The sequence below is a fragment of the Prionailurus bengalensis genome, chromosome D4 (assembly GCF_016509475.1).
Source record: "Prionailurus bengalensis isolate Pbe53 chromosome D4, Fcat_Pben_1.1_paternal_pri, whole genome shotgun sequence".
NCBI lineage: Eukaryota > Metazoa > Chordata > Mammalia > Carnivora > Felidae > Prionailurus > Prionailurus bengalensis.
In genome coordinates this window covers 12365792-12391094 of record NC_057359.1, presented here as the reverse complement: position 1 = coordinate 12391094, position 25303 = coordinate 12365792, and the positions used below count along the sequence as shown (strand labels likewise).

Here is a 25303-nt window from a genome sequence, read left to right as displayed (position 1 = left end):
TCCCTAGCATTATGTCCATCTAGAATTCTCTCTTCATCTCATCTTGTTCCACGTAATGACACCCACTTCCTTTTACACAAATGTGTGCTCTTTCATCATGTATCGACTCACATGCCCCTCCCTATTGTGAAGCATCTCTGACTTCCCTTGATGGACCAAAGAACATCTCTGGAAACCCATTACCTTTGTACACATATCCATTATAGCAATTATCATAACATATTACTTTCTGTTTATAGGTCTACTTTCCATATAATCTATGGTTTTAGAGACAAGACAGTTCTGGTGTTTAATAAATATGTGTGGACTGAGTGAATAAATAAGTGGATAACAGACATTTCTAACAACAACACAGCACTATTAGGTCCTCCACTTTGAAAAGCACAGTTTCTCTTTTGATTTTTTTTTTTTTTTAGTTTTATTTGAGAGAGAGAGAGAGAGAGAGAGAGAGAGAGAGAGAGAGAGCATGAGCCCAAGTCGGGAAGGGGCAGAGAAAGAGGGAGAGATAGAATCCCAAGAAGGCTCCGTACTGTCTGTGTGGAGCCCGATGCGGCTCAAGTTCACAAACCGTGAGGTCATAAACCTGAGCCAAAATCAAGAGTTGAACACTTAACCGACTGAGCCACGCAGGCGCCCCTACAGTTTGTTTGCAAATGGATGTCAAAAAGCAGGTTGGTAAATTTCTCAAGTTCAACTGTTTTTCCTTCAGAACATTTTTGTTGAAATATACTTATTGAAAATAAACATACAAAAACTTTCACAATGTAAATATTGTGCAGTAACTACTACCTAGATCAAGAAAAGGAACATTTGCTCCTTGAAGTAGCCTTAATGTCCCTTCTAGTCATACCCCCCAAGACAGTCACCATTTCAACTTTTAACATTCAAGAAGAACTTTCCCTTAATTATATATTCTGAAGTTTTAATAAATAAAATATGTAGTGCATTTTTGTATTGGTGGATCCAATTACCTTTTGTTTACTTTTTACCTTTTATTTTTGTTTTTTTGCCTACCAAATTTTTTGGAACTAGTTTTGCTGACTTGGTATAGAAGTGTTTTAACCACTTAAAAAATAAGGTATTCATCCAAGCAAATCAACTTATGGAGAAAACAAGTTTTAACATTACAAGGTTTGGCTATCAAATATCAAAAATCACAATCCTATAACAATTTCTTAGCCAACATTTTCGGGTGCCAGCATTCATCACAAATACTTTTTTAAATGCTTAAATAAAAATTTCATTTTAGAATAGTTTTAGAGTTACAGAAAAGTTGTGAATATAGTACAGAGTTCTTATATAAATCTGACTCAGTTCCCCTATTATTAGCATTAGTACAATATATTTGTCACAGTGAAACAATGTGGATACATTCTTGTTAACTAACATCCATGTTTTATTCAAATCTCTTTAGTTTTCAACCTATTGTCCTTCTTTTGTTCTGCTCCAGGATCCCATGCAGGATGTCACACGACATTTAGTAAATCATCTGTCCTTAGTTCTCAGTTTCTCAGGCCTTCCTTAACTGTGATGACCATGAAAATTTTGATGGCTACTGGTTAGATATTTTGTAGAATGTCCTTCATTTGTGATTTATCTGATGCTTTTCTCACTATTAGACTGGAGTTATGGGGGTTTAGAGGAAGATCACAGAGGTCAAGTACCATTTTCACCACATCAATTGAGGGTACATACTATCAACATCGCTTATCACTGCTGATGTTGACATTGGTCTGGCGAGGTGGTTTTATCATGATTCTCCACTATAATTATTCATATTCCCCCATTTCCATGTGGTATAATGTGGTGGAAAGTCACTATGTGCAGCCCACACTTAACAAGTTGGAGGTTATGCTCATGACTTGAAGGGTGGAATATCTACATAAGTTGTCTGGTATTCTTCTGGGAGGGAGCATTCTCTATTCTTATTTATTTATTTATTTATTTATTTATTTATTTATTTAGGTTATAATCCAATACAGTTTTACTTATTTTTTTTTGCTTAAATGATGTGCCATCTATGATCATTTGGAGTTCTTTCAGTTGACTCTTGTGTCCCTTTGACATATCTTTATCATTGTGTGTGTTGGTATGTGTGTGTGCATGTGCATGTGTCTGTGCTTAACACTTTCTTACTTTTCTAGACCTTCAAAATGCTCCAGCCTTATTTGGTATATTCCTTGCAGCATCTAAGAAATCAACTATTACTCCCAGGAGTCCTCATGCCACACTTTTAAGTCCAACATCACCTCAAGCTAAGTAACAAATGTACATTTTCTACCATTCAGCCCTAAAAGTCTAGAAATGTTTAAAAATTTCACCATTGATACTTTTCCATGAACAATCGCCACCTCCCCTTTGCATTAGCAGCATTTGAGAGCTAAGACTTATCCTCTCCTCAAAAAACCTCCTTCCCCTACACCAGGACTTCGACTAAGGCCAACTATCTTCACAGAGATCCAAAATTCTTTAGCATGCCATCTGTTTGGCAATCTCCTGAGATAATTTTCTCTGCCTGATTTCTCTGAAGTGAGAGGCATTACATTTGCCTCCACACTCATTTCATCTGCTTTTTTTTGTTGTTGTCTTATCATGCCGCTCGACTATCCATTTTCTTGAGTTTTTTTCTTCTCTTTCAAAGCCACTGTTTTGCAGTTATTCAATAAAATTAGAAACGCCAAAGGCTTCTTTTTCTATTTTCTTGTGTTATGTGAAAGAGCTTTTAGAACACTTCACTGGACTTTAAACTACTTATGAGAAAGAGGCATCCTGAAAAGAAATGCTCTTTACTTTACGATTTTCCTATGTTCTTTTCTTCAGCTGGCTTGAACAGAAAAGCATTTTCTGATTCCTGTATTTGCTTGAGCATTTTAGAAATATTTCTTTGCTTGATGTACTTCAATTTTTAAAATGCCACCACATGGACTGTACAGTTTGTTTTTTTAAAGCTCAATCAACTCTTTGCCAGTATCATATCAACTATCTTATCAGTCAGTATACTACCTGAATTCAATCTACTGGAAGTTTGTATAAATTTTTAATGAAAAGGGGGAATTAAATGCATTAAAACATACAATATTGAAAAATACTCTACCATTAATCCATTCTTTCTCTCTCCCAATTTATAACTTGAATTTCTCCTTTCCCAAACACTGCCAAATTTGTTTCAGATTAGACTCATCTGTTTTCCTACTTGGGGATTTTACTCATTTGTATTGTCTTAAATTTAATTAAATGCAGATTTGTTTCTGATAGTTTTTGAGGGTAGGCTAAGAATCTATAGAATCTTACCTTCTCATAAATGAACACTTAGTAGGCACTTATATGAATTGTTAAGGTAAAAGGCTCCTTAAGTCCTTAGTCTGGTGGTACAACATAGACTATAAGAATTATTATCTACAAATACTCAATTTTACCTTTATTAAAATGATTGTTGAAACCAAAACCCACAAGTTCTATTGGTGTTTAATGGAAATAGGTGAAATGTGGCATAGTTTTGAGACTATAAAGCAGAAGGACTTTGGGGAAAGTCATCAGAAAGACGTGACTGCAGATTGACCTGTAAACTGGACTCAGGCACTCAGAGGCTTCTCACCCGGTCTCCTGTCCTTGAAATGTGGGTTCTGCTTGCCTTTCCCCTCTCCCAGAGGCTGCTCCAGGGACACAGCCATAAGGTGGTGATGTGGTGTGGAGAGCACCTGCATGGTATCCATGACTGAGCCCAGTTAGGGCCTCTATAAACTTTTAAGATTTGGAGGGTGGGCGTGGGGATGCATTAGGCTTGCTTGCCAAAGACAAGCCTGTATGTAGGTTCCCTTTTCTCTTATTAAAACTGTCACCTACCAACCTGGATGGCCTGCTTCTTTCTTCTGTCTCACCCTGCCCTCTTTGCCCTCTGCTTATGAGGGGCCCATTTTAGATTACACCAAGGAAGCTCCTGGAGGGTTATGAACCAACAAAGGAGTTATCCATCACCCTTTGTCTAGAAAAATAAGGGAGAAAGTGTAGAACACGTACATGCCAGTTACTTTAACATTTAAGGTACATCTGTACTTTATGTCGCCATCATGAAGTTGTATTTCTGTCTATATCTGCCTACTAACAGAAGTACTTGGGCTTCCCCCCTTGTTACTAGCATTGAGATTTAACAGAAGATCAACTTCACCTATAAAGTATATGGTACTTACTAAATACTAAGTAAATATTAAATTTGTCCCTCATCTTGATTAAAAATTGCTTAGATCAATGTTTTCCCTCCTGTTTTCCATGAAATACTAAGATCCTATGAGCTATGAACAGATATTCCCTGAAAAAATGATTGTGTGATGAAGTAAATCTGGGAAATGCCAGATGAAACAGGGTTTAATTGCCTTCTGTTCTACAGAAGTTTTCAGGGTCTTTAATGTGCATCATAATGCTCTAAGATAGGGATATGGTATACGGCATTCCCCGCAGACATTTGAGTACAGAACATTTCTTTTTTTAATTTATTTTTAATTTATTTATTTATTTATTTATTTATTTATTATTGAAGTATAGTTGACATACAATGCTATATTAGTTTCAGGTATACAACATAATGATTTGACAATTCCTTTTTTTTTAATGTTTATTTATTTATGTTGAGAGAGCGGGAGCAAGAGAAATAGAAAGAGAGCAAGAACCCCAAGCAGGCTCTGCACTGTCAGCACAGAGCCCAACACGGGGCTCAAACTCACAAATCATGAGATCATGACCTGAGCTGAAATCAAGAGTCGGAGGCTCAACTGATTGAGCCACCCAGGCGCCCCTAATTTGACTATTCTATACATTACTCAGTGCTCACCAAGGTAAGTATACAGTCACCATCTGTCACCATACATGATTGCAATGTTATTGACTATATATCCTATGTTGTACTTTCCACCCTTGTGACTTATTTATTTCATAATGACATTTTGCACCTCTTAGTCCCCTTCACCCATTTCGCCCATCCTCCCTCCCCTTTAGCAATCACCAGTTTGTTCTTTGTACTTATAAGCCTGCTTCTCAACGTGTTGCTGCTGTTGATTGTAACACTTTTTTCAAGGAATGCCAATACTCCCAGATCAGTTTTGGGAAATGCTAGATTAATATGAAGAACAAGGGAGGAAGAAACTTCAGACAAGTGTTGGGAGGAGGAGGATGGTGCTGTTAATAGCAGCAGGAAACAGGAGGGACAAGTTTGCAATGGAAAATTATTTCATTTTGAACATAGTGAGGTTCCATTACTCTCTGGTACAGATGAGCAGTGTATGTGAGAGTCAAGCTCAGGAGAGAGGTCAGGGCTGGAGTTATTGATGATTATTGATCAAAAGTCTTCCACTATACAGTCTCAGCACTCCGATCCATTACAATCACTCATGAGATAGGTCACAAGTAACCTTTGCCTAATATTAGTTAAAATACCAAGTTTTCAAGTGATTTACACTTCCAAAGAGAATAAAGAGTATTAAAGACTTTTCTGTATGTAATGTTATGAAGAAAATTTATTTTCTCCGCAATTAGTGAGTAAATGAATACTTTAATAAATATGAGGGTGGAGGCTGGGCTTCCAGGTCCTCAAATCAATAATAGTAGGCAGACCTTCCCCACGTGTGAGGGTGAGTTCAATTCCTGAGATAGAAAGGGGGAGAGAAGACTTGTGAGAGTTTGGGTGAATGGATGACACAAGAGAAGGGGGGAGAGGAAGAGGTGTGAGGGCAGAGACATTGAATGGAGATTTTCAAGTAGAGTGTCACATGCTGCATGATATAATGCATCCTCATGCCCCCATAACAGAAATAAGCAAAACACAATTTGCTCAAGGTAGTTTGACTTTTTAAGAGAAACTCATTTTTCTTGGGCAGAGTACCATGACAGCATCTATTTGTAAGAAAAGAAAAGGGATAGCCAGGGTCCAGGTGACCCCTTGGGCGGACTCTGTTGGCTACCTGCCCAACATCTGTTTCCCTCCTTCTGTCTTTCTGACAGAACCTTGCTTTGCCTGATGTAACCAAGCAACGGAATCCAGAAGAAGCTATCCCCATTTGCATGAAGCTCAGGAGAAGATTCTGGTTTGTCTAACCTAATCATGGCATTCCCCTTGCTGGGTTTCAGGAATGTACATGTAACCCAATTCTGGCCACTGAGATTGCATGATAGAGACGTCTGGGGAGGCTTTCCCAACTCCTGAGAAATGCACTCAAGGAGAGACAATCATTCTTTTTCCTCTGGACATCCTCATGTCTGGACATGATGGCTACAACAGCTTCAACCACAATGCAGCCAGTGTGAGGAAGGCAGAGGCAAGATACGTGCAGAGGCTGGATGTTAGCAGACTAGGGACCTGCCCTACCCTTGGACTTCTTGTTAGGTGAGATCATAAATGTGCTTATTGTTTAAATCAGTTTAATAATTTTGTTTCTTGCAGGCAAAAGTATGTGAACTAATGTATGCCTATAATAACATCACCCTAATTGCATTCTGAAAAAGTTTCCCGGGTAGGAGAGCATTTTTTTTCTACAAATACATCTCATTGCTGTACACCAAGACTGCAGACTGCATACCTTTTGTGTTTCAAATTTCACCATTTGGCCAGCTTCTATATTTTCTAAGATCTGGGTACTGGTAATATAAATTAAGCTTTCAGAAAGAGAATATGAGTTTTAAAATAACAGTTTTACCTGGAAGATGGGAATTGGCACCTATCATTAGTATTTTTTTTTCTTTTTTAATGTTTTATTTATTTTTGAGAGAGTGAGAGTCCGTACATGAGGAGGGGAGGGGCAGAGAGAGGGAGACAGAGGATCCAAAGCAGGCTCTGTGCTGACAGCAGCAAACTCCACAGGGGCTCGAACTCACCAACCATGAGATCATGACCTGAGCCAGAGGTCAGATGCTCAACCCACGGAGCCACCCAGGCGCCCCCTGTGTAATTTTTTTCTTTGAATTGCAGCTCAATAGAATACCTATTCCATGGTTAATTCTTGGTCATCCATGTGCTGTAAATAGGTACACTGTGAAGAAGTCAAACTTGAATGTCATTCCCATACCTCATTTTGATTATATATTGCAGCTTTCTTGGGGGGGAGAGAGCTTGTTTTACTTCTCCGAGATGGCTGCTGTCCGTTCCCAGTCTGTGATAGGAAAGTGACTTGTAAGAACCACGTGGTGTTTGTGTTCAGGGGAATACAAAAATGACAAAACTCTGTCACTTATTCATAAATATTTTTCAAGCCCATAAAATAAAGACAAGGCACCATGAGCAGGGATATAATGAGTTGTCGCCAGTAACCTTTAGCGAACTTACAGAACAATTTCATTTTCTGTACTAAGAAATTTAAGTGAGGAGGCTTGAGGCAAACACAAAGAGGCAAATTATACCACTTTAAACATTATGTCTCAAACATCCAATTCAGCACCACTGTCCTCCAAGTTTATAGCTTCTGTGGGCAGTTACACTTTAGATAACTGAATATGTAACAGTGGTTGTGGACCACAGAAAGGCAGTGTGCACACTGCTTTTTCTTTGGTGCAGCATTTCCTTAAAACAATTTTATTCTCAGCCCCTCTTCCACACCATCTTTTCAGCCCTCAGGCTCAGCAGCTGCCTGTATCGTGCCTATCACATGATAGCATTCAACTTTTACCTGCCACAGGAGCGGTGTTTGTTCTGATTGGTGCTCTGGCTTACAGACGAACAGTGTTTTACTGCAAGAATGATTGCAGTCGGAATGACGGAAGCTCTGGCAAACTGTTTTACCCTCGGTGCATGAAACTTTCTTAGGCCAATTTTGCCAACTCCTCCCATTTCCCAAGACTACCACTGAAGCCCTTGGTAATACAAACATGCTAATTATCTGAATCCTTCTAGCCAAAGCCGTTCCGATTCCATGGATTGCAATTATCAGTTACCCATGCACTCATTCCTAACGGCATAGGATTATGACAGGGGTCTTTATGCGAATTCCTTCAGCACTTCTGAGTGCCCACTGTGCTTTAGAAACACGTGGCTCCCAGATGAGTAGAAATGATCCCTACTCTTCAAGAACCCCTGTGAAATGGCCATAAGATAATCAGGTGAGTGCCATGAGAGACTCATACAAAAGTCACAAATGGTGGAGGAAGCAACCGATTCCGGACTTGGGGAGAGAATTAGGGACTATTTCACTGGGGATAAGCATATTTTTCAAAACAGTAAAAAAAAAAAAAAAAAGTCACAATTTTATGTTTTGAGCCTCTCTGAGTCCATAGCATGCTTACTTCTCTCACACTTTAACTCTGATTCATAAAAACAATGGCCAATGAATAATATGGGAAAACAAGGCTGCACATCCATACAATACCAGGTAGAAAGTGGTCAGGCTACGGAAGTACAGAGCTGATTTTCTGTTGGGAGAATCGGTGGGACATGGATTGTGTGACCACTTGGCAAACTGCCCAGAATATGGGCCACTGAAAAGTCACAGGCTAAATGAACAGTATTTCCTTAATCACTAAGAGTTGAATCATATTTGTCTTAACAGTGAGCATCTAAAGAAAGTTCTGGGCTTATTTTTAGGGGTCTTGGTTCTAATTCCAAAAGTCACTTCACCAATTGGAAGCTTAAATGCCAAACAGAAGTAATGATAATCATACACACACACATTCATACACACACACACACACACACACACACACACACATTCATGTACACACACGTATACCATATCCATTAAGTTGTTGTGATGATGGAATTATGTAAATATACTAAAAGCACTGGCACATGTTGGTTCTCAACCCTGTTAGCTGACTCTAGACCTGGAAATTCTATACTACGTCTGGCCCCTGACCTTAACCTCTAGAAAACTCAGGTCATGTTCCTCTCCCATGTAACTGTTGCCTTCTCCAACTTCCAACCCTGGATGACTGGGTTCCGGGGTATCCATAAAGCTCCTGGAAAGGTATGAAGTATTTTGGGTGGATGACGCTATCCTACAATGTGCCAACTGCTTTGATCCTTTCATTGCAATGAGATAGTTCTAGGACAGTAGGAGATAGAAGTCAACAGGTTATTTTTCGTGTTCCTTTATTCTCTACTTGCTATTTCCAGCTGTCTACCAAAGAAGGAACTTCACAGTTCTCAGCTAGCTATCTCAGCTATCCAGTGAACCCTGATTGGAGCGTTCACTTTGTCTTAGGAGTGGGCCTGGAAGAGTTATCCCAACCCATAAGCATTGTGAGGACTGTCAATGACAGGAGCAAGGGTCTGAAGTGACAAAAAAACAAAAACAAAAACATAAAAACCAACAAAAAAAAGCCACCAAATTATGTTACCAACTTAAGACAAATGGAAAAGGTCTCTCTGTTTCTCTTATAGAAGTACCAAGTGGGGAGATAGCCTAGGTGGCTCAGTTGGTTAAGTATCAGACTTCAGCTCAGGTCATGATCTCAGAGTTTGTGGGTTCAAGCTCCGCGTCGGGCTCTGTGCTCACAGCTCAGGGCCTGGATCTTGCTTTGGATTCTATGTCTCCCTCTCTCTCTGCCCCTCCCCTGTGCTCACACCCTGTCTTTCTCTCTCTCTCAATAATAAATAAACATTAAAAATTTAAAAAAAAGAAATACTAAAGGGAAGAGGCACAATTTCTGTACAGAAAAGGACTTCTCACAAGAGTACAACAGTACTCTGGTAGACTGTACAAATGGACCAAACTACCCCCTCTTATCCACACTCTTTGGGAGAACCCACCTACGACTCTGGGATGGCCCCAGGACGTGCTCCAGTCGGGCTGTAGTAAATATGACACAGGCAGATGTTTGAAAAGCCTTGTGCACAGAGGCTTCCCCACACGCTGCTCTTGGGGACTTCGCCATCACCATGTGAACAAGCCCAGTCTGCTGCTCAGCCTCTCCACTTCATGATGAATGACCCCCAGCAAGGGCATCCCTGACCTCCAGCTCACTCTGAGCCAAGAGCCAGTCAGGTGAGTGAGACCATTCCAGACCATCCAGCCCCAGTTGTTGCCACCCAGACTAGAGAGGCCACCCAGGAGACCACATGGTTAGCAAATGCTAGTTGATAAAATTACATATTCTCTTTTGTGGTTGCCCTACAAAAGTACACTGTGTGTGTGTACATACATGTATACTTTGTCTTCTAGAAATGCACACACAGACCTTAATAGTAGCTTGCTAAACATTCACAATTTATTTCATCATCTTCCAGAGGAAAGCTTAATTACTTATGACGTCAGAGTGTTTCCCAATGTTCTCTTCACAGGAATATTTGTAACTTTTACAGGGTAAAAGGTCTGGATTTCTTTAGACTGTCAAAGGTGCTCATGAACACAACAGATTAAGATCCACTGCTTAGAGGGGAGATTTTAGTATGAGGGAAGAGTGTTGGAAAATGAGATGAGTTTGATTCCTAGACAGCAAGCCTAAGTTACTATCCTGATAGGTGAAAAGTAGAAATATGTAATAAAAAAATTAAAGAATACATTTCTACAAAATACAAATCAAGACTACATTAACATACCACCTCACACCAATCAGAGTAGCTAAAATTAACAACTCAGGAAACAACAGATGTTGGCGACAACATGGAAAAAGAGAATTGTTGGTGGGAATGCAAACTGGTGCAGCCACTCTGGAAAACAGTGTTGAGGTCTCTCAAAAGACTAAAAATAGAATTACCCTATGACCTAGCAATAGAACTATTAGGAATTTATCCCAAGGATACAGGAGTGCTGATTCATAGGGGTACGTGTGCCCCAATGTTTATAGCAGCACTACCAACAATAGCCAACTTATGGAAAGAGCCCAAATGTCCATCAACTGATAAATGGATGAAGAAGATTTGGTTTATATATACAATGGAATACTACTTGGCAATGAGAAAGGATGGAATCCTGCCATTTGCAGCAATGTGGATGGAACTGGAGGGTATTAGGCTAAGTGAAGTAAGTCAGTCAGAGAAAGACAGATATCATATGTTTTCACTCATATGTGGAAGTTGAGAAACTTAACAGATGACCATGGGAGAAGGGAAAGAAAAAAAATATATAGTTACAGAGAGGGAGCCAAACCATAAAAGACTCTTAAATACAAACTGAGGGTGGAAAGGGTGGAGAGCAGGGAAAATGGGTAATGGGCATTGAGGGGGACACTTGTTGGGATGAGCACTGTGTGTTGTATGTAAGCAATGAATCATGGGAATCTACTCCCAAAGCCAAGAGCACACTTTATATGCTGTATGCTAGCTAACTTGACAATAAATTACATTTTAAAAAATGTTTAATAAAAAAAAATACATTTCCATAGCATTTCGCAAATAATCTCAGTATTACTTTGACTTACTGTATCAACATTATCAAAAACACTGGTTAAACACACACCCGTGCATTCTAAATCTTCACACGACAGTGCCTGCCTCCAAAATTTTCCAGGATTCTCTTCATTTTCAAATATTGTCACTTTGTAACAGAAATTCCAATATTTGATTCTAAATGAAATCTTCCAGGCTGCTTCTCAAGTTCAGTACGAAAATCTTTTTTTTTTTTTTTTAGATTATGTGTACCATTTTTTAAAAAATTATGTTACAAAATGTTATGATCTTGAAAGATAAATAACCCAGTTAAAAATGGAAAATGGATATGAATTAAGATTTCTCCAAAGAAGATATACAAATAGCCAATAAGCACATGGCAAGATGTTCAACAGCATTGGCCATTAGGGGAATACAAAGGAAAACTGCAATGAGACCCCACTTCTCACCAACTAGAATGGCTATGATCAAAACAATGGAAGACAACAGATGTTGGTAAGGATATGGAAAAATTGGAGCCCTTATGCACTGCTAGTGAAAATGTAAAATGGTAAAGCTACATTAGGAAATAATTCGGCAGTTCCTCAAAAGATTAAACAGAGTTCCCATATGACACAGCAGTTCCCCTCCTGGGTATATACCCAAGAGAAATGGAAACATACATTCACCCAAAAACTCATACACGAATATTCACAGCACCATTATTCATAACAGCTAAAAGGTAGAAGTAACCCAACGTCTATCAACTGATGAATGGATACATTGTAGTATATCTTTATGAGTACTGACAACTTCATTCAACATAGATGAAGCTTGAAAACATTATGCTAAGTGAAAGAAACTAGTTAGTCACAAAGACCACACAGTGTATGATTTCACTTATATAAAATATTCAGAATAGGCAAATCTATAGAGAAAGAAAGTAGATTAATGGTTGCTTAGGACTGAGAGCTTGGGAGGGAATGGGGAATAACAGCTAATGGATATGGAATTTCTTTTAGGCGTGATGAAAATGTTCTAAAATTGATTGTGGTGATGGGAGCACAACTCTGTGAAAATACCAAAAAGCATTGAATCATACACTTTAAAAGGGTGAAGTTGATGGTTCAGAATCATATCTCAATAAAAGCTTACGAAAATGTTATAAAGCTTATGATCTTAATTGGGAACACTAATTTACTGTGTGAGATTTGGGGTTTTCCACTTTGACATATAATGGCTGCCTCATGTTTGTCCCACCTCAGCTATTTGGGAGTAGGCTTCCAGTTCTTGGCAAATTGTCCACCACTGTCACTGAAATAAAGTCAGCTGCTGGTCAACACAGCTTTGAGAAAGTATCTTCCCATTCCTGCCTGGGGTCTTATGAATCTGGAGTTTCCCTATACTTCTGGAACACTGTTATCCAGGGCTTTCCTTTCTAAGTAAACCAGTAAGCTGGCCAGGCCCTACTTATCTTCATCTGCCATCTCCACATCCCAGGGGTTGGGTCTAGTATGCTTACTTCCTCCCTCACTGCCAAATGGATTTCTAGTATAATCCAGTGGATTTGAGGTTCCTCTGTACTTCTAAAGTGAAGCCCCTGGCTGACTCCCCATCTCTATTTTCTTCATCACATACCCTGGGATCTTGACTCCTATTCGAACTCAACCAGATTTGCTATGTCCCTTCTACTAGGATTCAGTCTCTACCTTTACTAACCTAACCTTAGTAACCAAGAAGCTGCCAGTTTTGCCATTTTTCTGCTATCCATTCCCCTCCGCTACACAACTTAATTATTTCATGTTTGTCCTGCCCCTCCTTAGGTAAAGGGTCACAAGGCCTCCATAAATGAGTGAAGTGTACCAGGTAAGAACTGCAGCAAAATGATGATCTTAGCCCCCATCAAAAGAATGCTTTCCCCCCTGCTGATTGTTGCTGTATTAAAATGAGGCCTTCTGCTGCCAGATCTGCCAATTTGTCAAGGGCATGGAAATCCAGACATTTAAGTAAAATCTCCTAATTTATTTAATTTGCCTTGATTTCTTTTAATTAATGAAGAAAAACATCATGAAGACCATACAAAACTTACCTGTAAGCCAAATTTAACTCAAGAACCACCATTATGGGAATTATCCAAAGGATACAGGAATGGTGATTCGAAGGGGTACAGGTACCCCAATGTTTATAGCAGCACTATCAACAATAGCCAATTTATGGAAAGAGCCCAAATGTCCATCAACTGATGAATGGGTAAAGAAGATGTGGTGTGTGTGTATACACACACACACACACACACACACTAGAATACTACTCAGAAATAAAAAAGAATGAAATCTTGCCATTTGCAGCAATGTGGATGGAACTGGAGAGTATTATGCTAGATGAAGTCAGTCAGTCAGAGAAAGACAGATATCATATGATTTAATTCATATGGGGAATTTAAGAAACTTAACAGAAGGCCATAGCAGAAGGAAAAGAAAAATAAGTTACAGAGAGGGAGGCAAACCATAAGAGACTCTTTAACAAACTGAGGGTTGATGGGGGTGGTGGGTGATGGGTATTGAGGAGGGCGCTTGTTGGGATGAGCAAAGGTTGTTGTATGTAAGTGATGAATCATGGCAATCTACTCCTAAAGCCAAGACTACACCGTATGTTAGGTAAATTAACAATTAAAAAAAAAAAAGAACCACCACTGCAGTAGATCTACTTAGGATTTGCCCAACCAATCTCCCACACTCCCCACAGCAGTCTGCATCTGCCATGGTGGGCTCACACCAACAGGTCTGACAGAACAGACACAAGGGCCAAAAGGAAGCTATGGAACAAATTTGTGTGTGTGTGTGTGTGTGTGTGTGTGTGTGTAGATAGATAGATAGATACACACACATACACACACACACACACACAATATAAATACACACAACACACAAGAGATAGTTGTTATTTTGGTGCCTTGGGTGAAATCCTATAAAGTATGCATGTGGAAATAAATAGGCTGTGTGGTTACTTTCTAAAGAAGACATTTCCAATGATCAAATCAAAGCTCCAATTTTTCTTGTTTCAAATGGTCTTTGATACTAACAAGAGAAACCACTGAAGCAGTTATCTAAAGAAATTCAAAGCAATACAAAATACTTGCACCTATAAGACCTGGGTTTCAGAGTAATATTGTAAAGTTCATTCAGTCCAACATTCACTCATTCACTAATGGATGGCAAGTGAATATTTGGAATGGAGCAAATCTCTGCTGTATTCTTTATTTCAGTGTGCCATTTTACTTCACTAGTTCAAATATAATCTCTTATTCTCCTTCTAGACCAAACCAAAGTGGATTTTTTTTAATGTTTATTTTTGACAGAAACAGAGACAGAGGCAGACCACGAGTGCTGAAGGGACAGAGAGAGAGGAAGACACAGAATCTGAAGCAGGCTCCAGGCTCCGAGCTGTCAGCACAGAGCCCAATGCAGGGCTTGAACTCATGAATGGCGAGACTGTGACCTGAGTCCGACGTTGGATGCTTAACTGACTGAGCCACCCAGGCTCCTCCCAAAGCATATTTCTACGTGGATCCCTCATGGTACACGTAGGCCAATTATGGAAACTGTGATGTTAGTCATTCTGATAATACAGAATTTCTGCTAAAGCAGATTAATCTTATTTTCTAGGTACCAGGCATTGTTCAAAGATAATAATATGGCCATTAAGACTTTTTCCTTACAAAAAGGGAAGAAAACCAAATGATGAGAAGCTATTCATTTATATTTGCATACTTCAAACAGCTGTCTACCCTAGATATGTTACTGAGTGTTAGGGGTGATTAAACTTGAATTTATAGTTGGTGGAAGGAAAGGTAATCCTAGGCAGGTAGCCACTACAATAGGCAATATATAAAGAATTAACATTTTAATGCAACAGAATGAAACTGGGTCACTTTCTTACACCATACACAAAAATAAACTCGAAATGGATTAAGGACCTACATGTAAGACCTGAAAACAAAAACTGCCAAGAGAAAACATAGGCATATGTAAACTCTTAAACATTAGTCTTAGTAATATTTTCCTGGATCTGTCTCCTCAGGTCAGGGAAACAAAAGCAAAAATAAACATTTGGGATTACATGGAACTAAAAAAGTTTCACTTTTGCACAGTGAAACCATCAACAAAACAAAAAGCAACCAAGTGCATAAGAGAGGATATTTGCAAATGATATATCCAATAAGGGGTTAGTATCCAAAATATATAAAGAACTTCTACCACTCAACATAAAAAACACATAATCTGATTGAAAAACGGGCAGAGGGGCATGTCTTTTTCTGAAGAAGACATACAAACGGCCAACAGAAAGAGGAAAAGATGTTCAATATCACTAATTCTCAAGGAAATGCAAAGCAAAATCACAATGAAATATTACCTCATACCTCTGAGAATGGCTAGTATCAGAAAGATAAGAAATAACAAGTGTTGGTGAGGATATGGAGAAAAGGGAACCCTTTTGTACTGTTGGTAGAAATGTAAATTGGTGCAGCTACAATAGAAAACAGTATGCAGGTTCCTCAAAAAATTAAAAATGCAAATACTGGAAATACTATTAACCCAGAAATTGTACTTCTGGGTATTTATCTAAAGAAAATGAAAGCACCAATTCAAAAAGATATATGCACCCCTGTGTTTATTGCAGCATCATTTATAATAGCCAATCTAAGCGTCCACTGATAGATGCACAGATAAAGATGTGGTACACCTTTTTTTTTCAGTGGCTTTTTTTTACTTGGCGATGAAAAAAAAAAATGAGATCTTGCCATTCATAACAGCATGGATGGACCTAGAGGGTATTACGTTAAGTTAAATAAGTCAGACAGAGAAAGGCAAATACTGTACGATTTTACTTATATGTGGAAACTAAAACCAAACAAATGAACAAACAGAAAAAGACTCATAAATACAGAGAACAAACTGGTAGTTGCCAGAGGGAAGGGTAGTGGTGAAGAATAGGTGAAATAGGTGAAGGAGATTAAAAGGTACAAGCTTCCAGGGGCGCGTGGGTGGCTCAGTTGGCTAAGCTTCTGACTCTGGCTCAGGTCATGATCTCAGGGTTTGTGGGTTCGAGCCCCACGTCAGGCTCTGAGCTGACAGCTCGGAGCCTGCAGCCTGCTTTGGATTCTGTCTCCCTCTCTCTCTCTACCCCTCCCCAACTTGTGCATGCGCTCTCTCTTTCTCTCTCTCAAAAATAAAAGAGGTAAAACTTCTAGTCCTAAAATAAATAAGCTAAGAGGATGACAAGTATAACATAGGGAATATAGCCAAAAATATTATAGTAACTCTTTATGGTGACAGATGGCAACTACACTTACCATAGTGAGCATATTGTAATGTATATAATTGTCAGATCACTAAGTTGTACACCTGAAATTAATATAATAGTGTATATCAACTATACTTCAATTAAAAATAAGAAAAAGAATTAACATTACGCTTATAATATACATTTATGTATAATATATATATGTATATTGTGTGTACATCCAGACACATACTTTAAAGCAGCAAGAAATTATAGTCAAATTCTGCTGATGAATGCTTACCAGGCATATCCACATTTTCTTTTTCTTTATTAGTTATCATTTCTCCACTCACAAGGCTTATGGTCTCCACCATAATTTGCTGATCAAGAGTTGGAGGCAATGCTAAATTAGCATTTATCATAAGTGCTATTTCATGAATTTACATTTTAAAGAAAATAATGACAGCAAATTAATCCTAGGCTGACCAAATAGTTAAACTCACCCTCCAAAGAAAGAAAAGGTCACAGGTACTTCAAAAATCAATTAGAATCTGCTATCTATGTACCTCTGGGCAACCTGTTTAAATCTCTGTGAGCTTCTGTTTGCTTATCTGTAAAATGGGATGTTAAGCCAAAACAACTGCTAAGATTTCTTCTAAATATAATATTAGATGCAGACATCAAACCCTAAAGTTTTCCCATCAAACCCTAAAGTTTCACTAAGATTCTGGCTACATCTCTCCTATTCCATATGCTCAAAAAGTATTGTCTTAAATAAGGAAAAGCACTATGCTGAATAAACAATCCACACTGCAGTTAGCCAGCATAGATAAACCAAAGTCTATAAATAGATACACACCCCACCTCCACTGCAACTCTCTCTCTCTCTCTCTCTCTCTCTCTCTCTCTCTCTCTCTCTCTCTCTTTCTCTCTCTCCCGTGTTGCCCAAACTTCAGCCATTTGACTTTCATGTCAAATCTGAGTACCATGTATGTTATTTTCCCTTAAAAGTGGAATTTAAGTTGGGTTACTTTTTAAAAAATTTATCCATTCTAAGCAATCATAAGGTTGACTGTGCTAGCTTTATACATTTTTTCTAATAAAATTTAAAATAAATACATAGTCCATAAATAAAAGAAAATTCCAGCAATTACCATCTAGAATTGTGTTGTACACCTTCCCTGGTATACACATTAAACTTTGGGAAATACCAGAGTAGCTTTATGAGAAGAAGGATATATACATGATGGCCTAGAATATTTAAGATATTGTTTTTAAAGGAATCTACTATAGTAACACCATTTCCATTGCATTTATTAGGATAGCAAATCAACTGTTATATCCATTATTCTTTCATTAGTTAGAGAATCTGATTCCATATATTATTTTAAAAAGGGGACAATAGGACCACCAGTTAATGGGTAGAGTTTTTGTTTTATATATGAATTAGCATAAATCCCACTTTCATCATGCCAAGTGTTGATGCCAAATCTTTTGGAACCATCTAGATCTGTGAACTGAGAACGGCATTTTCTGTGGACTATTGAATAATCATCTTGACAAGGATAATCCTATGGGGGAGAGGGGGAGAAAGAGAAATAATATTGAATGACCAAAATACGTAAAAACGAGTGATTTCTAAAAGTTGATCTTATTAAGATCCAAGTTTAATTTTCACACAATTAATTTAATACCTCAAGTTAAAAATGCTTCAATGAAAATATGGCTATTGTTTCATTTACAAATACTTTAATTCTGAAAGAAGAATCTAGTTCTTTTATTTATAAAGCTAAAAAGATGAATTGTTATACATGTAAAATTTTTCTAAACCATAAATATATGGCACAAAGAACAGTTTAAATTTCATGATCATCTACGTAAGACCAAAACAATTACAATTTACCTATCATTCAACATCTTTTTAAACTGAATATAAGTTATAATTATTCCAAAGAATATTATCTTGGGTTGTATCTTTCATAGTCGCTATCAAGTGACTTGCCAGTAAATGCCAAACTCAAGGGTTCATTCCTCTGAGAAATTTACCTCAGGATAACCCAGTATAATGTTTAAGGTATTTATCCCTAAATCACTTCATAGAAACTTCCGCTGTAATAAAATGAGACACTGTCATTGACCATTTCCAAAAGGGAATATTGATTCTCTCAGATTACATCAAGGATAATGGTAGACAAGGGACATAAAGCCCTTGAACTCACTATCTAATTTCTGCTTCAAATTGGTGCTAATTTTAAAGCACTAACACAATATTGAAATTAAATCACCAGAACTATAAAACAATGAAAGAACATCAAAATAGTTCTAATCTTAGATTGGCTTTATTGAAAATAATTGGAAAATGTAACCATTTATTCAACCATAACAATAAGTATGGGGTCAATGTATTTACGGAGTGCCTATCATGGGTTGGGCACAATAGTTGAGTGTTTATGTCTTTTAATCCATACCAGGACTCTGACATAGGAATTATTACTCCCACTTTACATATAGGAAAAGATATTGCTTAAAATCTCAAGAAAAAGAGATTTTAAGGAATGCCAATATTAAGTAATTCAGCCAGGACTTGTAACTAATTATCTGACTGTAAGATGCATTCATTATCCCTCCAGGACCCTCATGAAATTCTTAATAATTAGGAGATGAAAAGAAACACAAACCACAAAATCCTAAAGCTACATTATATCCATGTTATTTTCTGTATAGTTTGGGCTTTTGTTTTTCGGAGGCAGTGTCTAATTTCTCTGAGGCACATATATTAGTTTTGGTCTGGTAGAGGCCCTTCCAACGAAATTTGAGCATTACTGGCCAAACCTGCCTGCTCAAAGGGAGGCAGGGTCTGCTCATTCCTACACCAGCTTCTGTCAAACTAAAGGGAGCTTCAAATTCAGGGTCAACGTGTTTCTCTAGCATCCCCTAGGCAGAGAGGATGATTTATTTTGATCAGGTAGGTGAAACGATTAAATGTGATGTTTTAAGAAAAGGATTCTGGCAGCAAGAAGGTATTGACGACTGAAGGTAGAAATGATCAGATTCCACAACAGTAATTAGAATTAGAATGACAATAAGAATTCACATATCATTAACTGATGTATGGATAAACAAAATGTGATCTATTCATACAGTGAAAAAACATTATTTGGTAATAAAGTGAACAAAATACTGACACATGCTGTAGCATAGATGAACTGTGAAAACATTATGCTAAGTGAAGGAAACTAAACCAAAAAACTACACATTGTATGATTCCTTCTAAAGAATGTCCACAGAGATAGAAATTAACTTTGTGAGGAGCTGGGGGAGGGGGAGAATGAGGAGAGACTGTTAATGGATGCAGTGGCCAATAGATCACGGGGCACCCAGGCATTTGCTAAGCATTATTTGTGAGTTGTGTCTGTGAGGGTGTTTCTAGACGAGATCAGCATTTGAATCTGCACACTCAGTAAAGCAATTTGCTCTCCCTAATGTAGGAGGGCATCTTCCAATCCACTGAGGACCTGAATAGAAGAAAAAGGCAGTGGAAGAAAGAATTCAGTCCCTTCTTGCCTGATAGCTTGAGCTGGGACATTCATCTTATCCTGCTCTTGGTATGTGGTTCTCGGGCCTTCAGACTTGGAATGAATTACAGCCACCAGCTTCCCTAGGTTTCCAACTTGCAGCCAGCACGTTGTGGGACTTCTCATCCTCCATATTGCATTAGCCAATTCCTTAAAATAAATCAATCTGTCTCCCTCTCCTCTCTCTTTCTGTCTATCCTAGTGGTTATCTATCTGTTGAGAAATGTGACTAATAAAATGCATATGGAATTTATTTTGGGGGTGATGAAAATGTTCCAAAACTGCTGATTGTATGACCCTATGTATATACAAAAATTACTGACTTGCATACTTTTACAGGGTGGATTTTATGGCATGTGACTTATATCTCAACAAAGCTATTATTTTTTAAAAGTGGATAAGTAGGGGTGAGCAATCCAAAAGTTAGGAAAACTAGTTAAGAGACTACTGCCTACTCGTACACACATGAAATTGAGTCCCTTCTATCATCAGAGGTATATTGGTAAGTGAGTTCCTCACCAGAAAAAAAAAAACACACAACTTATTTGTGATAATTGCCAAATTCTGTGTTGTAAATACTCCCGCTATGGCTGACTTCATGCTATCAAAGTGAGGTCAGTAAATATTGGGTTGGGAAGACGTGAGTATAATTAGCTCATGAAAACTTTAAGAAATGACTCCAGTTAACCCTAAATCCACTTCTCCCACCCCCCCCCCCCTCATTGTGTGACGGCCACACGATTTGGGTAGATCAATCCTACTGCAAGCTCTAGGGGCAGAATGTAACTGGCCTATGACAATTATAATAATCTCACGTCCACTCTCAGTGATCTCAGTGATTGATCCAGTGTTGGGCATGTGTTTTGAGTTTGTCCAAATAAAGTAAAGCCCAAGACTTTTGTTCAGTGGTTTGGAGGAAAGAAACTCTTTTTCCATTACTGGAAATGAGGAAGCATCTAGCCCAGGTTGCTATTGGTACTGCTCCTACAATCAGTTTAGCATGAAACCAACACCATAAAAGGCATATTTGAGAGTCAGTAAGAAGCATGGTGACAGTGCTGTATCAATCCTTTACTGAAACATGACTTTTCAAAAAAAAAAGCGTAAACCAATAAATTGCTTTTATTGTCTGACCTGAGTTGGATTTTGTACAACCTACTAAAAACATCCTAACTAATGTGTACCTGAATAATTAGGTAATGCTGGAACACTGAAGTACTAAGAATCAGAGCAAAAAAAAAAAAATGGCCAAAACCAAGGAAGTAGGACAAGTACGTATTTATAGTAGGAATAAAGGCAAACAATAAATTTGTGACTAAATATATAATCAAGAATTAGAAGAATGTGAATATGGAATAGGTAAATAAAACAGGACAATAAGAACACACTGCTGGGATCCAGGAAGGTATAACTATTATATGAAAGCAGAGCAAGAATGGTTTTTCAAAGTTTAATACTAAAGGCACAAACTAGAATAAAACAGCTGTACCAAGAGCCACCTTAAAGGACCTTAATAGTGACTGCAGCTTAGACCCAAGGCCAAATTGAGATGGTAGGAGTCTTAAACAAGAAGTAATTTAGTGTGCCACTCAAATCAAGTATACAGGGGGTAATCATTTCAAAATAATGCGTAGTTTTGCCCTTTCTGTGTGTAACCAGTCATTTGCCCAAGGTGAGATCAAAATTTGTTTCAGAATAAAATGCTAACCAACGGGCAAAGTAGTATCAGCTTCTAATATGCAAAATAGGATTTTTCAGCAAGATAATAGCCTTGCAAACCACTCACAATTGTGAGGACTTTAGTTTTTTTTGTTGTTTTTTTTTTTAACGTTTATTTATTTTTGAGACAGAGAGAGACAGAGCATGAACGGGGGAGGGGCAGAGAGAGAGGGAGACACAGAATCGGAAACAGGCTCCAGGCTCTGAGCCATCAGCCCAGAGCCCGATGCGGGGCTCGAACTCACGGACCGCGAGATCATGACCTGGCTGAAGTCGGACGCTTAACCGACTGCACCACCCAGGCGCCCCATGTGAGGACTTTAGAATACCAATGTCCAGGCCTGGAAGACTTCACATTATAGAGTTCTCCAAATGTATAGAAAAAAATATCCTTTCGTTAAGGCTTAACCAAAGGTTGGAATGAATAGTCGGAAGATAGGGAAGAGTCTGGGGAATTACAGGAATGAGAAAACAAGAGAAAAGGGAAAAGCAGGATGGCAGAGACAGCCAATGTATTTCCCAATTTTCCCTTTCCCAAACTTTAAGCCAGCAGAGTCCCTCTGACCCGGACAGAGGGAAGTACATGAGACAAATCAGAGTAATGATGGAAAGGCATAAGAGGGGCCCCCATCCCTCATGAGAACTCTTGAAACTGACCATCTCAGGCTGCCCTTTCATCTGCCTGGAGGCCACCACACCCACGCTGGTGGGGCATCATACTTATGCAGAGGGAGACTCTGAGTCACTTTTGGCATCCTGTGGGGAGTCTGCAGAGGGGGTTACTAACAGGAGCTGCAGAGCTGAACACTGGAGCTGGGGCTGAATGGGAATCACAGAAGTCTTCTGTGGGGTCCACGGTATTTATGGGAGTGGAAACGAGGCTGAGTTATCCCAAGCAAGCCATCTGGGATCTAAGCTAGCCCAGAGAGAAAGAGTGAGAAATAGAAAAAGACGGACGGTTCAATGTCCACAGACTTTAGCCACCAATGCCAGCAAGGAAAAGAGCGGCCAGGTGGACTAGGGACATCATCCCAGAGACCAGAACAGGCAGACAACAGCACACACAAAAATCCTACTCTTGCCCTCTGGCATCAGGATGCTAAGGCACATCCCCTCTCCATATACCTGGATACCATCTTAGGGAGAGTCCTAGTTACCATTACTGTGTAACAAACAGGCCAACCCATGTACAACAGTACAAAACAATACCCATTTCCAGAATCTTTGGGTTAGGAATTTGGAAAAGGCATAACAAAGACAGCATCTCTCTGCTCCACAATATCTGAGGCCTCAACAGAGAAGACTTGAAAGCTGGGAGTGACTTGAGGGCTGGGGTTACAAACATCCCTCACTCCGGTTGGTGGTTGATGCTGGCTGCCCGCTGGGACCTCAGCTAGGGCTGTTGACTGAAACAATGATACAGGTCCTCCCCGCATGCCTGCTTGGGGCTTCAACATGGTGCCTGGGTTCTGAGAATGGCAGTGGCACTGAGAGAACCAGGAGGAAACTGCATTGCTTTTTATCACCTGGCCTCCAAAGTCACATAGCATCACTTCTACCATAGTCACGGTTCACCCAGTCCTAGGGGAGGTGATAAGGACTCTGCCTTTCAATGGAAGGAGTATCCAAATCACATTGTAAGGGCATGTGGGATGACCACATGTATCACACCATTTGGGGAGAATGACAATCTGCCACATGGAGAAAAAGTAGGATGTGTTGGGGTTCTCAAGACTATCCCTGGATTCAGTGATTTCTAGGAGGAACCACAGGACTCAACATGTAGTTGTATTTGTGGTTATGATTTACTACAGCAAATGGATACAGAGCAAAATCAGCGAAAAGGCACACAGGCTGAAATCCAGAGGAAACCAGGTGCAAACCTCCAAGAGTCCTCTCCCAGTGAGTCACACAGGATGCACTTAATTTCCTCAGCAACGGATTGTGAAATACTGTTTACTGGGGAAGCTCATTAGAGCCTCAGTAGCCAAGGTTTTTCTCAGGGGCTGGTCACAGGCGTGCTCTTTGCCTAGCAAAATTCCAGACTCCCAGAAGGAAAGCAGGTGTTCAACATGAACCATATTGTTTGCACAAACTGTTTAGGTGCAGTGAACCACTCTCATTAGGGAGTTCTAGTCCCAAAAGTCACGTTTCTAGATGCCAGACGAGGGCCAACCTTGCAAGCAGGCTTTTTAAGAAAGAACAGTCTCAGTTCTGCTGTTAGCTCTTTTCTGCAAACAAAGGATGGGAGGAGATCTCCGAGAAAGTGAGAGTTTTTTTTAAAGGGAAATCAAACACTTCCTATAGGAACTATTTAAATTACAGAATCAGACTAAGCTGTAAATGGATTGAAGGGTGAGTGTTTTCCCACTGGTGGTGGGCTCAGGAAGAAGGCCAGTTATCCATTAGACACTTTTCCTCTGCATATGTGAGTTGTAAACAGTTGTTATATTTCCACACCCTAACATAATATTTAAATATGTACATGTTCAACATTTATTTAGTGGGACTGGGAAGAAATGTTTAGAAATTGCATATAAAAACAGAGGTGCGAATCACCACACATTGTTGGCTGTTTACTGTTCTAGTGGTACACCGACCCTGAGTTCTGACAACGTTTACTTAAGATAGGATAATCAGCACAAGCTTTTACTGGGCCCTTAAGGTAGATGAAGATCTCTGGTAAAATTTGTCTGGAGTGTGGACTGAATGGGTATCGGCGCACAATGGCTTTTGCAGAGCCAGACTAGAAGACACATTTAACGGCAAGAATTTAGAGGACTCACCAGGCCAATGGGGCTAAAGAATCAAAGATGAACTATAGCTTCAAATCTGGATGGTGGGAGAGTTCTAAAACCAGTAAAAGGAATATGAAAGACATGGAGATGGAGGGAGAAATTGTTTTAGGAGATAAATGATGAGTCACATTTTAAGACATTTTCAATGTGAGATGACATCAATACAAAATCTTTATTTGAAATGTGGTGCTGTGGGATAGATGGCTGGGAAAGAGGTCAGTGCCCTGTGCACAGTAGTAGATATTGGCTGGGGAAAAATAAAGAACAGTATTGGAACCATGGATGATATTTGAATACAGACTATGAATTACATAATTACACTGCATCAATTATTCCTAAGTTTAAAAATATTACCATAGATATGTGTCCTTGTTCTTAGGAAAATCACATGGAACTATTTATAGGTAAAGGGGCACAGCCTACTCTCAAATAGTAAACAATTGGTCACTTGGGGTAAAGATTATATGGGAGTTCCCTGTGCCATTCTTGCAACTTTCCTATAAGTTTGTAATTATATAAAATATATTATCTCACCCCCCCCCCAAAAAAATTAATGGTTGGAGAGCCTTGGGTGTGGATGAATTCTCTGAGATTGCATAAAACGAGAAGCACAGAGTTCTGGATCCCAAGTCTTATGGACACTC

General features: G+C 39.0%; 1 protein-coding gene across 8 annotated transcripts in view; it reads right to left on the bottom strand.

The window, feature by feature from the left end:
• Positions 1-25303, bottom strand: part of CFAP95 (cilia and flagella associated protein 95) — a 229014-nt gene that overhangs the window by 81492 nt on the left and 122219 nt on the right. For 7 of the 8 annotated variants that reach the window (XM_043565854.1, XM_043565853.1, XM_043565850.1 and 4 more), the window contains one exon: positions 17864-18138. The exons of the other annotated variant lie outside the window; for it this stretch is intronic. In XM_043565854.1, coding sequence (XP_043421789.1) covers positions 17950-18138 — 189 coding nt within the window. In that variant the 3' untranslated portion in view covers positions 17864-17949. Of the gene's footprint in view, positions 1-17863; positions 18139-25303 lie in introns of those variants that run through there. 8 annotated transcript variants of the gene reach the window in all.